The sequence below is a fragment of the Branchiostoma lanceolatum genome, chromosome 17 (assembly GCF_035083965.1).
Source record: "Branchiostoma lanceolatum isolate klBraLanc5 chromosome 17, klBraLanc5.hap2, whole genome shotgun sequence".
NCBI classification, from domain to species: domain Eukaryota; kingdom Metazoa; phylum Chordata; class Leptocardii; order Amphioxiformes; family Branchiostomatidae; genus Branchiostoma; species Branchiostoma lanceolatum.
Window position 1 is genome coordinate 19,397,729 of NC_089738.1, and position 13,026 is coordinate 19,410,754.

The 13,026-nt window shown below is 43.6% G+C and overlaps 1 protein-coding gene across 2 annotated transcripts; it reads right to left on the reverse strand.

Annotated features, from left to right (window-relative positions):
• Window positions 1–815: 815 nt before the first annotated feature.
• On the reverse strand, window positions 816–11,896 carry LOC136423122 (bestrophin-4-like). Of its 2 annotated transcripts, none has more exons than XM_066411152.1 (9): window positions 11,769–11,896; window positions 10,147–10,690; window positions 9,884–10,005; window positions 9,258–9,412; window positions 7,869–7,946; window positions 7,355–7,507; window positions 3,147–3,227; window positions 2,365–2,522; window positions 816–1,988 (listed from the first exon to the last, which is right to left on the reverse strand). In XM_066411152.1, exons 2-9 carry the CDS (start codon window positions 10,503–10,505, stop codon window positions 1,244–1,246), a joined length of 1,851 nt encoding a protein of 616 aa, XP_066267249.1. In that variant the 5' UTR covers window positions 10,506–10,690; window positions 11,769–11,896; the 3' UTR covers window positions 816–1,243. The 2 variants fall into 2 exon arrangements, with proteins under 2 accessions (XP_066267249.1, XP_066267250.1); XM_066411153.1 differs by lacking the exon at window positions 11,769–11,896 and adding an exon at window positions 11,038–11,064.
• Between the last annotated feature and the right edge of the window lie 1,130 nt (window positions 11,897–13,026).

Below are 13,026 nucleotides of genomic sequence, written 5' to 3' on the forward strand. Positions count from 1 at the left end.
TGAATATATGTTTACTTTGTATTGGTACGTTAGAAAAGTGCGCATCATGTTATGGTGCTGATTTCTTTTTCGTTCCATCTAAAATGTATGTTACTGTTACTCTAGATTATGTAATTATCAGTACACTTCCTTTTGCAGGGGATTCTCATTTGTACTTGTGCATTTTGTCCAATGCTCGTTAAATGTAAGCAAATAAGATAAAGATCAAACCTTATACAAATAGTATATCACGATAGTCTAGTTGTGTGTGTGTGGGGGGGGGGGGGGCAAGGTCGCTCTAGTAGTCCCCGCGACGACTGATGAATAAATGATGCAATCTTCACTCTCCCGGAAAACAGTCGGGTGATATTTATAGAGAAATATATGCATATAAAATTGTTCGTCTCTCCTTTATACGCTTTTTTGTTGTTTACACTGCGCAGGTGTTACATCGTCCTTGTAACAATGCTCTTGCTGCAGTCATAGGTTAAATACATTTGTTTAGTGTTGTGGTGCGTAAGAGAGAAACAAAGAACACACAAAAAAGAGGAACATATTGATTCTTTTCAGTAAAATTTCCTTTAGTATATGATGAACTTCACAATATGAACAGTCTGTAATTACAGATCATACAGATATGCAACAATAAGAATTAAAACAGTATGGGATATTTAAAGTTAAGGTGAAAAGTCAGTCAATTTTCGGAGAAGGAATTTATCAACAAACTTCAACGCACTGTTTTTATTTTACTGTTTTAGTGTCTAATATTATGTGGTGCGTGATACCGGCAATAGCTACCTACCTGTGTTCCACTTGTATTATTTGTTTCTAAATAAAATGAGATGAAATAAAATAAAATAGAATAAGATAAGTTAAAATGACATAAAATAGAATGAAATCGCGATTTAGAAGTTTCGTGGCGCTTACACCATAATGACAAAAACAGAGTTAAAAGAAAGTTGAATGTAACCCGAGAATATAACGGGCAAACGAAAATGGCAAACATCACCCCCCATACGCAACTCTGCCTTATCCATGTGGGACACCGAAAAAACAGATTTTGCTTTCACATATCTGCAAATAAAAGCAACCCAAAAATAGCACCGAATAATGTACATAACTATATCCAAAAAGAGACTTCAAAAAGTGACTTTTGTATGGGTCAATAAAATACATGTATAGACTCGACAGGCCTCGCACTACACAGTACAATATTCGACCCTTACGTTTGGATGATGGATCGCGAACCACTGAGCCACAGAGCTTACACCACAGTCAGCCTCTGCACAGTGTCAAGTCCCGCATCGTCTACTCGCACCACATGGTTTTTTCCTCGGGCCGAATCTTTTGTGTTCGTCGCGTTATGTTTGTGGATCTTGTGCGGCCCGCCATCTTGTATAGAAGCGTGATCTCTAGGACCAGCGCCCGGGCCCCTGCTTGCGATCCACACCCCGGCTTCTGCGTGTGTTTTTGGCGGTTCGCTGACTTGGAGAAGCGGTTTTCCTTCATCCTCAGTCCAGACGCTTTCCTCCCCCCACCCTTGCGAACTGGGTACCTCCAGACGGTTGGTGACGTGTCCTTGTGCGTCTGTGATGTCCGCGATGTTTTCCTCAGTTGAGGTAACTACAGAGCCGTCCCGATGTGCGCTCCTACTGTCATCACTACACCTACCGTCCCAAGACAACGGTCGCTTCTTGTCCAACGTCTTCATTCTTACAGAACTCTCCTCCATCTTAGCTCGCGTCTTAGAAGTCAGCAGGGCTTTTCTAAGACTCCTTGGCGAGGCGCGAGGTCGACTCTTGGCGGCGTTCTTAGACAAGAGAGGAGACGAGGGAGCAGACGAGCTGTGCGGAACGGCCTCATTCTCACCGAGATTCTCCTCCTCGGTGAACACGATGGTGGGAACGGGAACCGGCGTGTTGTCCGAACTGCTGCTGCTGTCCTGATTGTCCTCTGGTTCCTCCGCCACGGTGTGCAGATTTGTGAACTCCATGTTTTGCACGTTTAACCTATGAAATTAGAATAATAATTAGAATAAAGTATATGCACGATAACCTTCCCGAGAATCAAGGGGCAGTGCTGATGTATTCGCAATAGTATACTGGGAGGGATTTGGACAACATCATTTAGTCGAAGGTTCCTCCAACATATGTACCATATGACTGGCTATGTGAAACTGTTATCATTATCTACTTTCTATCATTTGCAGTTTCTGATGTACCCCCCGTGAACAGTTTCCTGCGGACTAACATTCAAAACATTCCTATGAACTAAAAATTCCTGTGGACACATTCCTGTACAATTCCTAGAATTCTTGCAAACTGCACACAATACTATATCATTAGGCTCGCCCCTGAGGCTTCGCCAAAAATATCTTGGCCTCACCTCATGTCGAACGTGGACCCGAGGAACGGCTCCGTCATGACGCGGTTGCTAATGGAGGCCTCGGTGTAGGGGAGCTCCGGGTCCGGCTGGTTCCAGTACATGTCCCGCTCCAGCGTCGGGTTGGTCATGTACAGGTCGTCAACCGCAAGGTACGAGATCTGTCATAAACAATAAACAACAATAAACAACAACAATAAACAATCCGGGTCCGGCTGGTTCCAGTACATGTCCCGCTCAAGCGTCGGGTTGGTCATGTACAGGTCGTCAACCGCAAGGTACGAGATCTGTCATAAACAATAAACAACAATAAATAAATAAAAAACAATCTGGGTCCGGCTGCAGCGTCAGTACAGATTGTCCACGGTAAGATACGAGATCTGTCATAAACAATAAACAACAATGATAAACAACAACAACAACAATCTGGGTCCGGCTGATTCCGGCATCTCCCGCTGTCAAGCAACGACCCTGGCGTACTGGCCTGCGATCTGTCCTTCTCACTGTGTTGATCAACATTCAGCCAATCAGATACTGTCGGGGATCCAACTGTTCTTTGAGGAGAAGCTATTATCCAATCACGTTGCATCTTGACCAAAGAGGGTGACGTGATTGGCTGGTCAGTGCTAACGCAGCGAGATGGATGAATCGCAGGCCGGCACGTCAAGATCGTTGCTTGACGTAAGACAACTGCGTAACCCTGACATGAGAAACACGGTTAAGAGTTCTCCTGCAGCGCTCTGAAGTATTAGAATGCGGTCGGCGGTTGAGACGAATTTTGTCACCTGTAAGTTCCTGTCGATGCACCAGTTCGTCTCGAAGTCGTCATCGTCCTGACCGAACGGGTTGATCAGCTGCTCGGCGACCTGCCGGTAGAAAAATGAGGTATTTACGGTCGTGTCTATTGTACAAAGAGCTGAATGAAGAAAAAAACTCTTTGTACAGAACTAATTGTTTTGTAAAACCAACGTTCGGTGACCATCTGTCACCTTCCTGAGGGCAATTCTGATTGGTTCACTTTGTACTGCAGCTATAGGTGTCGCTGCTTACAGATGCGGTCCCAAAACACTGCACGAAATGGCCTCGTTTCCCGGCGTATACGTACCGGGATTTTTCTGTATTTTTGTCGGATACTGACGGATACTGACGGATACATGCGGATTCGTGTAACGTATCCGACTATTTCCGCACCGGTATATGGAATATTTCCTGAAGAATCCGAAAGTAAGGGATTTTCGACGAATACGGAGCCGTACACTGTACGGAAATGCCACCGATCCTGACGGATACGAACAGGAATTTTTCTGTATTTTTGGCGGATACTGACGGATACATGCGGATTCGTGTAACGTATCCGACTATTTCCGCACCGGTATATGGAATATTTCCTGAAGAATCCGAAAGTAGGTATTTTCGACGAATACGGAGCCGTACACTGTACGGAAATGCCACAGATCCTGACGGATGCGTACAGGGATTTTTCTGTATTTTTGGCGGATACTGACGAATCCAACCTAACGGATCCGAAAATTTCCGCACCGGGATCGGGAATATTTCCGGAGGAATCCGAAAATGAGGTATTTTCGACGGATACGGAGCCGTACACTGTACGGAAATCCTGACGGATACGTACAGGAAGTTTTCTGTATTTTTTAAAAGAAAATTGCGGATACTGACGGATACAAGCGGACTGTGATCCGGAACCTCAGATCCAGAGGAATACAAAAATTAGGAATTTTCGACGGATATGGGGCCGTACATTGCACGAAATTGCCCAAGATCCTGACAGATACGTACAGTATGTATTTGCCACGGATACAGACTGATCCAACATACAGACTTTCTACAATCTTTGACATATTGTGACTTTGAATATGTTTGTATTTACCACGAATATGTACAAATCAAACACACAAAGTTTGATAGAATGGTTGATTATTCATAAATACGCGTGCATTCTTAATTCAACGATACCCAAAACATTATTATTCAATGACAGGAAGTTTTGGGAAAGCCTGAATGTAGCATTATTTCATATTTCAACATATATGCATTTCTAAGTTCAAAAACTATCAAATACAATACGGAAGTTCTATGTGGCTAAATAATCCATTTCGTTTAAGACAGGCCGAGGGACATCCACATACTCAAAGCACCTCTTCATATGCAGGTTAATGTCGGTAAATTGGGGTTGTGTAAGCACAATTGTTATAAAATGTATTACAATTAACAACCATCACATCATGGTGGTAATATTTAGTGCACTTGGACCAAAAATTTCTACATGTTCTACATATTCTACTAAAGTAATGAAAGCCTTATTTGTGGCCAGTTCTTCGTCTAAAAGATATCAGATACAAATAATTTCAAATACAGAGGTTGAAAATAGAAACTTCAAAGTAACATTATACTCAGTGTCTGAAAAACTCCCATGATGACAACACACCACATTTTACACGTAAGTAGTATATGCCGTGGAACTGCATGTTTATAATCGTCCTCTCCCCATTCTATGACTACATCTGAGTTCACTTCTTCCATGCACTCTTGGTAAGGTACAGGCAAGGCTGATTTCTTCTGTATCTAGCATGTTGGACTCAGCTTGGAGTTCATCTTGTGATAAACCAGTTCCTATATGATAAAACCAAATGATGAATAAATATCAATTCACATTCTTAGTATTTAAGTAACATGTCACATGATTTTGACATAACTGTGATCAAGGAGGTTATATAGACTATATAACCTCCTTGCTGTGATGGGCTTCGTTTCATCACAGCAGCTAACAAAAAACAAGGGACAATGGGTATCCATCATGCCTGTCTCAGCTAACATTGAAGTGTACCGATGATGGGCTTAAGCCTTACCGAAGGAGCCTCTGACAGCTGATTGCTTTGTTCCAAGCCAAGCTAAGGTCCTCACAACATGTACTGCATTTGTGAAGGAAGTATCTGCCGATGCTGTATAGGATATATATATATAAAGGGAAACAATGACAAATATTAAACATATCACATAATCACATTTGTAAAAAATGAATCGGGCATCGTTTAATTGAATACGTAAAACTTACATTCATAACTTGAATATGATATTGATCAAACATGTACGTACAGCTATAACTGAATACAATAATCACTGAAACACACTACTACCTCCACATAAGTTCCAGCTCACTATCCACAAACTGTGGGACCTTTGTGGGACAAATACTTATGACATTCTCTTCCGTTACAGGATATCTTTAATCATCTTTCCCTCAACCGCTTGCTATGTTGTATCTGAAACGTTAACCAGACACAAATGTCTGTTGACCATTGGCAAGAACGAACAAATTGAAAGCTATAAATTTCCTAGATCCTAACGGTGTAGAAGTGCAGGTCGACTGGACAATTCTTAAATGTCATGCAAATGCGATGATATGTCAAGCCACAATAGGAGGATAACTGACGTTCAAACTAGTTAGCGGAAACAGGAATTTTCCAATTTGTACTTACCAAAGGGCAGTCCCTCTAAATGATGAATCGACTCCCTACCAACTTTACAAGGGGGAGGGGGGCGACGAATATTGCATGCACGAAGAAGACTACTTCGCAATGCCGCGCGTTTGAGTTTACACCGAATCCCCTTCGACTCTCAAGTCACTAAAAATCACTGGTCGACCATGGTAGACTCTGACGATGCCATGTTAAGCACAGAGAGAGATGAAACGCCGTTCTTGTCTCCGTGCTGTTCACCGACAAAACCGTTTCTCGCGCCTGACGTCATCACACGCAGTGTCTTGTGGGAGATTGGACACGAATCCGTATTCGGGAAACGTCAGGATTTGTCGGAATTGTTGGATCTGAGGTGCATCGGATCCAATCGGAAACGTTCCGTATCTGCTATGATGCACGATTGCGGATCCGCTGGATTTTTCAGGATCTGAGATCATGCCGTGCAGTGTGTATTTGTTGGTTAGGATCCGAAGCAACTGCCGACAAACAAACAATCCGATTATCTCTGCCATATTGACAAATATCTGAAAACGAAGGATCCGCGCAAATATCCTCAGGTATCCGAGGCGCATCACGGATCCAGACGTATACGGCGTCGGAATTGCCGGATCTGAGCTGTACCTGGTATTTGTCTGAATTTGCTCGGAAACGTTTCGTATCTGTACCCGAAACGTATGAAGGATCCAGACGTATACGACGCCGGAATTGTCGGATCTGAGGTGCATCGGATTCAATCGGAAACGTTCCGTGTCTGCTATAATGCATAATTCCGGATCTGCTGGATTCGTCAGGAAATGAGATCATGCCGTGCCGTGTGTATTAATTCGTCAGGATCCGAAACAACTACCGACATGCAAACAATCTGAACATTCCAAATATTAAAAAAACGAGGGATCCGCACAAATATTTTCGGGTATCCGAGGCGCATCACGGATCCAGAGGAATACGGCGTCGGAATTGGTCGGATCTGCGGGCACCTCAGTATCCGAGCAGTGAACTGGGATTTTTCCGGATTCGCTCGGAAACGCCATGAGGCCCGATTCCGGATACGTCGGATCCGTCAGGATACGTGGCCATTTCGTGCAGTGAAAGTCCCTGTATATATGTAAATACGTTACTTTTGGGACCGCATCTGCAAGCAGCGACGCCTAATTACTACTGTATACAACCGGTACCGGTGTGTCATATCTAAAGGTTGTTTATGCTTAGGTCCCAATTGGAAAAAGGGATTTTTTTTTGCACTTTCGGGCGTGACCCCTACATGGCCCTGTTGGACACCCTGTGGTTGCCGGGCTATTTTGAGCCCGGCCGGGACCCCGAATCATTTCAATCTGGCCTTAGATTCAACGCGTGACCCGATATCAAATAGACGCCGCAAGGTAATCGTCCACCGTGACAAGATGTGGCTTCGGGGCCCGGCCGGGACTTCACCCCCGATGGGCACCAACGCAACTGGGACCGTAGCATTACCAGGTATGCGTCAGGAACGAACTCACCTTGAGCCAGCCCATGTAGAAGAGGAACTGCAGAATGGTGAAGATGGGAATGTACAGATCCACCTCGTGTCCAGGGTAGTGCTTGGACGGGTCCAGCCACTGCCGCCCCATCAGACACGACACGAAAAACGTGTAGACAGCAACCGTCACTACCTGGGGGTGTAACAGGGGGTTAGGTAAACACCGCTTCTGGCTCAATCTGTGGGTGTGGACGGGGTTACGTGTACACCATTTGCTGGGCCTGTTTAGTACTAGGATGAGAAATGGGGTTTTCCACCTCATAAGTAGTAGTGCATATCGTCCAAAGGACAACGTACTAGTTGATACGACAGCGCTAAAAAGGTTTGTTTTTTGAACAACTTACAACAAATGCGGCCATTTGCCGAAGTGCTCCGGACAATTATGACCTCATTTCGTATCTCGTGTGTGTGTGTGTTTGCGTGTCTGTCTGTGTGTGTGTGTGTGTGTGTGTGTGTGTGTATGTGTGTGTGTGTGTTAAGAGCTGAGTACATACCTGTGTGTAGACTAGCGGCACACTGATCCAGTCATAACTGTACAACATCGCCAGACATCCCCGAATGTTGTTCGACTCCTGAAAAAAAAGCAAGAAACAAACAAGACAAAACCCGCCCAATCAGTCACGGATGTATATGTGTTCTAGGCTTAAGACTGTCTCGATAACGGCAAACAAGCAAACTCTTACCCCTTGTTGAACAGCCCCTTCGCTCTGTTGTCGTCGTCTTCGAAAAATGTACCATTCCTGACATTTGCGAAAGCTTCAAGCTGTCTTTTATATCGCGGGTAACCTATTTCTACTTTACTCCGTAATAGCGATGATTACTTTTTATGATATCTATTGTTTGTTACCATCCTTCCTAGCTTAACTAACAAGAAGAGAGGTTACTACAAGCAAGCTTAAGCATGCGTGCGCAACATGTGATAATATTAACAGCTGCGCGTTGACGCGTTTCTTTTATGAACCTTTATCAAATAAAGGTAGAATTAATTTCTACTTTACCCCGTAACGCCACCCAGGCACAAGCGAACCGACTGATCAAACATGTCTATTTTACAATCATCCCCATAACAATTAAAGTTGGACCTCCCTCGAGACTACAGAATGAATTTGAACTTCTTAAACGATATGGACTTTAAGATGCAATATCATGATTGTGGGAGGAAGGAAGAAGTTAACTTACGAACCACCGCCTTTCCCTCGGCAGAGGAGGGAAAAAACGCTTTTCTGTACGGTAACCATGGTAACGGCCCTGCGAGAGACCGAGATGGTCGCCTCTGATGGTAGGAAGAAAGGTGGTCAACATTGCAACTCACGTGCACACGGGGAGGAGCGAGGAGGGGTGATGTGGGCATACTGTTCGCCATAGAATGGTTGCAAAAGTGTCTTTTGTTTCATAAGGTTCTTATAATGGGATAAAACTTCATGATTTTGTTGGTGAGTGCCCACAGGAAATGTAATGACTTGACGAATCTTCGCACAAAGGTCAAATGTGGCCTCAAAAGTAACAGAATTTTCTAGAACCCGAAACATGTTCGATTTGACGTAATTTAAGCCGAACGCGTGTTCTATTCGGTGTAGCTTTCCGCCATTTGCAGGTTTCCTCTGCAAACCCCCTGTGGCAAGGCCCCATCTCCTCTGGGTGCCTTGCATTTGAAAAAATGACTAATATTTCACAAATTCAAACCATTTTCTGGGCACTACATCTATGATGACATTCTGTTGTTGCCATATGTTTCGTGTAACTTTAAGTTATTGGCGGCATCGTTTGTTGATGACCTTGAGTGCAGTAATTTTTTGTCCCCTGCCCTCCTTGCCCCTCAAGAAGTAATAAACAAACAATTTCAAATAGGAAGACACAAGTTCATCAAAAGTCTCAAGACTGACCTCGATGAGCGATCGGAAGGTGTAGGGGTCCTCCACGCGACCCTCCTTGCGGCACTTGGTGACCAGGTTGCAGAACCAGTTCAGCGGCAGCCAGAACTTGTTGTGGGGCGAGTCCAGCTTATCGTAGTCCTTCAGCTCGCCGGGCATCATGAACCCTGGAGGTCACGACAGAGAACAGCACTTAGCAGTACGTATCTTTATCAGCACGTATAACTTAATTAAATATATATTATATGGTAGTGTCCGCGTATCATAAGGATGATATGATCCCTTCTGTAGTTCAAAAAGAAGGAGTGTCGGGAAAAATAGTATGCAATGGAAGAAATTCTGATGCAACGATGACTAGATTGATTCCATTTGTAGCTACAAGACAGACACATGTCTGATTCTTCTAGGTTTAACCAACTAGCATTGTTGGCTACGACGTCAGGTCCAAACACCCTGCTTCATTTAAAGATTGATTGGTCGATTAATTCGGCTAGAAAAAGGTTTTAGGAATGACCCACCTGCCTCTTATATTGAGAATTAAGTATCCGGTACGTATCGATGTGATCGATTGATTGATTGATTGATTGATTCGTGAATCAATGAATCTATTGATTAGTTTTGCAGCATGAATGACACACCTGCCTCCACCACATGGTTCATGGTAGGAAACCGCTTGTAGACGGCGGTGCTGATACTGCGCATGATCAGTAGCGTGGCCAGGTTGACGTAACGCACCAGGGTCCGCCGGATCAGACGACCTCTGGGGAAGGTCATGGCACAGATTAGAAAAAAAAGTCTATTGAATCCAACTTTTTATGTGAGGACGTTTCTGATTTACCAAATTGCATAAAGACTGACGAGAATTTTGCGTAATTTCTAATCCCCCATGCAGACCCCATACCTGTGGTCCTCCCCATGCACACTGCAGGCTATGAGCGCCGCGATGCGGTCCGGCCAGGGAATGCAGGTGTACTGCTGCCACCAGCGCGTAAACACCACCGACACGTAAAACCCGAGCAGGAACGCCACCGGGATCAGATCCGTGTGCTCGTTACAAAACAAGCTGATGTCCTCGAAATACTCCCTCTGCTTGTCGTTCAGGACGAGCCGATAGGTGGCGCTCAGGGCGGAGTACAGTGCAAGGTAGACGAGCAGTTCCTTGTAGAGAAGTTTGTAGAAGCTGGCCTGCCAACGGAACAGCAGACGGACGAACCCGCCGAATCGGGCGTCGGCGACTTTCAGACTGTATGACGTAGTCATGGTAACGTCCCAAACATATGGTTCCAACAGGCCTAACCGCCGTACTAGTAGTATATCTTAACGATACGAACGCTTCGCCTCTGTGGCGTCGCCAAAAATTGGCACGTTGTATATTTTATGAAATCATACAGGCTGCGGTATTTTGATGCAACAAGTTGACCATGACCGTAGCCACCGCACTAGTCCTGTGAAGCAAATGGGCAAAATTGTGAGAACATTTTCAATTCATAACAGCCCCTTACATTCTATTTGATACTTGGCATTTATCCCAATGTAGTATCGTTCCACTTGAGCAGATCAAGAGGGGGTGTACGGGTGAGTTCAGTTGCTAAACGTCTGGTAGACTGTGATACTACATTGCTGCAACAATGTTCGAAAATTTAATGCTTAGCGGTATATTGTTACCATACAGCGGTAGGTCAGATTTTACATGGTTTGGCAGCTGTTAAATGTCATGAGCAGGTAAACATGGAGACCGCAGTACCTTTTATACTCGTTCCGTGTCAGCGACACGGTGATTTATGGAGCTTACCTGTGCTCCAGGTGCCACGAAACACCTATATAAAGATGGGCGTAAAACAGAATTTAGGTCAACATTTAGATCAACATTGATATCAAACTTGGGAAATACAGAGTATTGGCATCAACGTCACAATTTAACGATTTTTGTTTTGTTTGGAACAACATACGTGTCATGGTAGTCAGCCCCCCTCCCCCACACTTAAATCGTAAAATTAAAGCTACCAGCGCCACACCTTGCCGAAAAGGGAATACCAGTACAAGTTTGATCCCCCCCCCCTTTATTTACGTGTAGATTGGCAAAACGTTGTACCGTAGGCGAAGAAATTGGACGTGGCAAACCAGCTGTTCAAACTCTGAGCCTTATCGGCTCGTTGTAACAGACTAATCAAACATGCACGGCCAGTGACCTAGTTTTCCAGGTAACGTCTAGAATTACATTCAAGCGCAAGGATAACATTTCAAAATTTCAGAATTAGACGAACCATGACACTGCACGAAACGGGACCATATCATGACCGAACACTGGCCATCGAGACGAAATAAAATTAAAGGTGCTGAACTATGTTAACTATACTATAACGTGGCTACACTAATGCTCTAAGCCTAGTAAGTACAATACCAAATGTGACTATACTAGAAGCAGTCACGTAGCTTCTCATTTTAACCTCCTTGGTGTGGGTAACTGTACCGGCGTTCTTACAATCGCCCGGCAAGTGAAATGATACTGGTTTTCCAACTCACCAGATTCAGCACAACAGACACATAATCAGAAAGGGAACGCTTTATAGCATGTTACTGTCCCAGGCTGCTACTAGTCGACTACCTGTTGCATTTAAACCAGGTCACCGGCCCCAATACAAAACAGGTTTGTTCCGGTTTGAGGCGGTTACTGTTGTGTACGTGTTCCCTGGGGTGACCTCTGACATAGAACCGTCTAGACTGTAAGCCACCTCAGGCGTACAGCGGGATGTAATACTACACCGTGCTTTGTGACTATTAGAATCTCGGTCAAAGGTCAGCAGCACCGGAGTACTCAGTGTAATGCTGTGGGAGGGGGATTCGGGTACTGTTCGTGCAAATAACTGAACTTTTACTTAAACTGCTGACATTTTAAAGTTTGTTTGTCCATTTTTTTAACTAACTGCTTACCTTTAAAATTTGTTTGTCTATATGTTCATTTGAAATCTTCACAATATGAAAGGGAGGGTGTGTCCAGTTAAGTACCACTACATATCATACTTTGTACCTTGTACAATTGTTGTGCAATAAAGTTACATACATTATATTTCTCTCAGTTTCCGTGAGCAATATCTTTACAATTCACGCATGTATCATGGCTGCTTCTATCTTAAACCTTAGTACTATTGTATTTCCCACGATACTTTACCGATCTGCTGAAATCAATATACTAATACTGACCTGTTCATGATCTTTCGAGCAACTTGAATACCAAAGAAGTCAGACGAAATCACTGAGCGGTGTTTTTTCCCAAATACCTTTATTCAAAAGTAATCCCGAATGGACAAAAAGCAAATGAGTAGCATAAGTGAACAAAGCCACAATTAAAGTTAACACCTGATATGCGAGCAGAAGTTGCTTTCATATTAAGAAAAGCTACATAGGTTTTACAATTATAAAAGTAGAGGCTCGTGTATCAGTCTACAATTTAAAAAAAAATAGCAGCTTCTATACCATACTCAGCCAAAGTACATAGTACTTGGTACGAATGCAATTGATAGTACTAATTGTGCTATAGTACCAAACCATTGTCTGGCTACACCAATGTAATAATGATTATAATGTTTCTAAGTTACCACAGACTGTGTTATTTTTTCTACCGAATACGAAATATTAACTTTACTGACTAAAGAATTTAGAGTACTTTTTGCATCGAAAGTATACAAATACGTTCACCAACAATGACTAAACCAATCATAGAACAGGATAATACGGCAGCATTTAGAACTCTTCAACTCACTGACACCTTTGCTATTTCAAA

Excerpts from the sequence above, each read along its gene's own strand:
- LOC136423122 (XM_066411152.1), bottom strand. The coding sequence starts at position 10,505 with ATGACTACGTCATACAGTCTGAAAGTCGCCGACGCCCGATTCGGCGGG. Across the intron at positions 7,947-9,257 it reads CCTTCCGATCGCTCATCGAG|GAGTCGAACAACATTCGGGG; the intron begins GTCAGTCTTGAG and ends CTTTTTTTTCAG. Across the intron at positions 2,523-3,146 it reads GCATCGACAGGAACTTACAG|ATCTCGTACCTTGCGGTTGA; the intron begins GTGACAAAATTC and ends TGTTTATGACAG.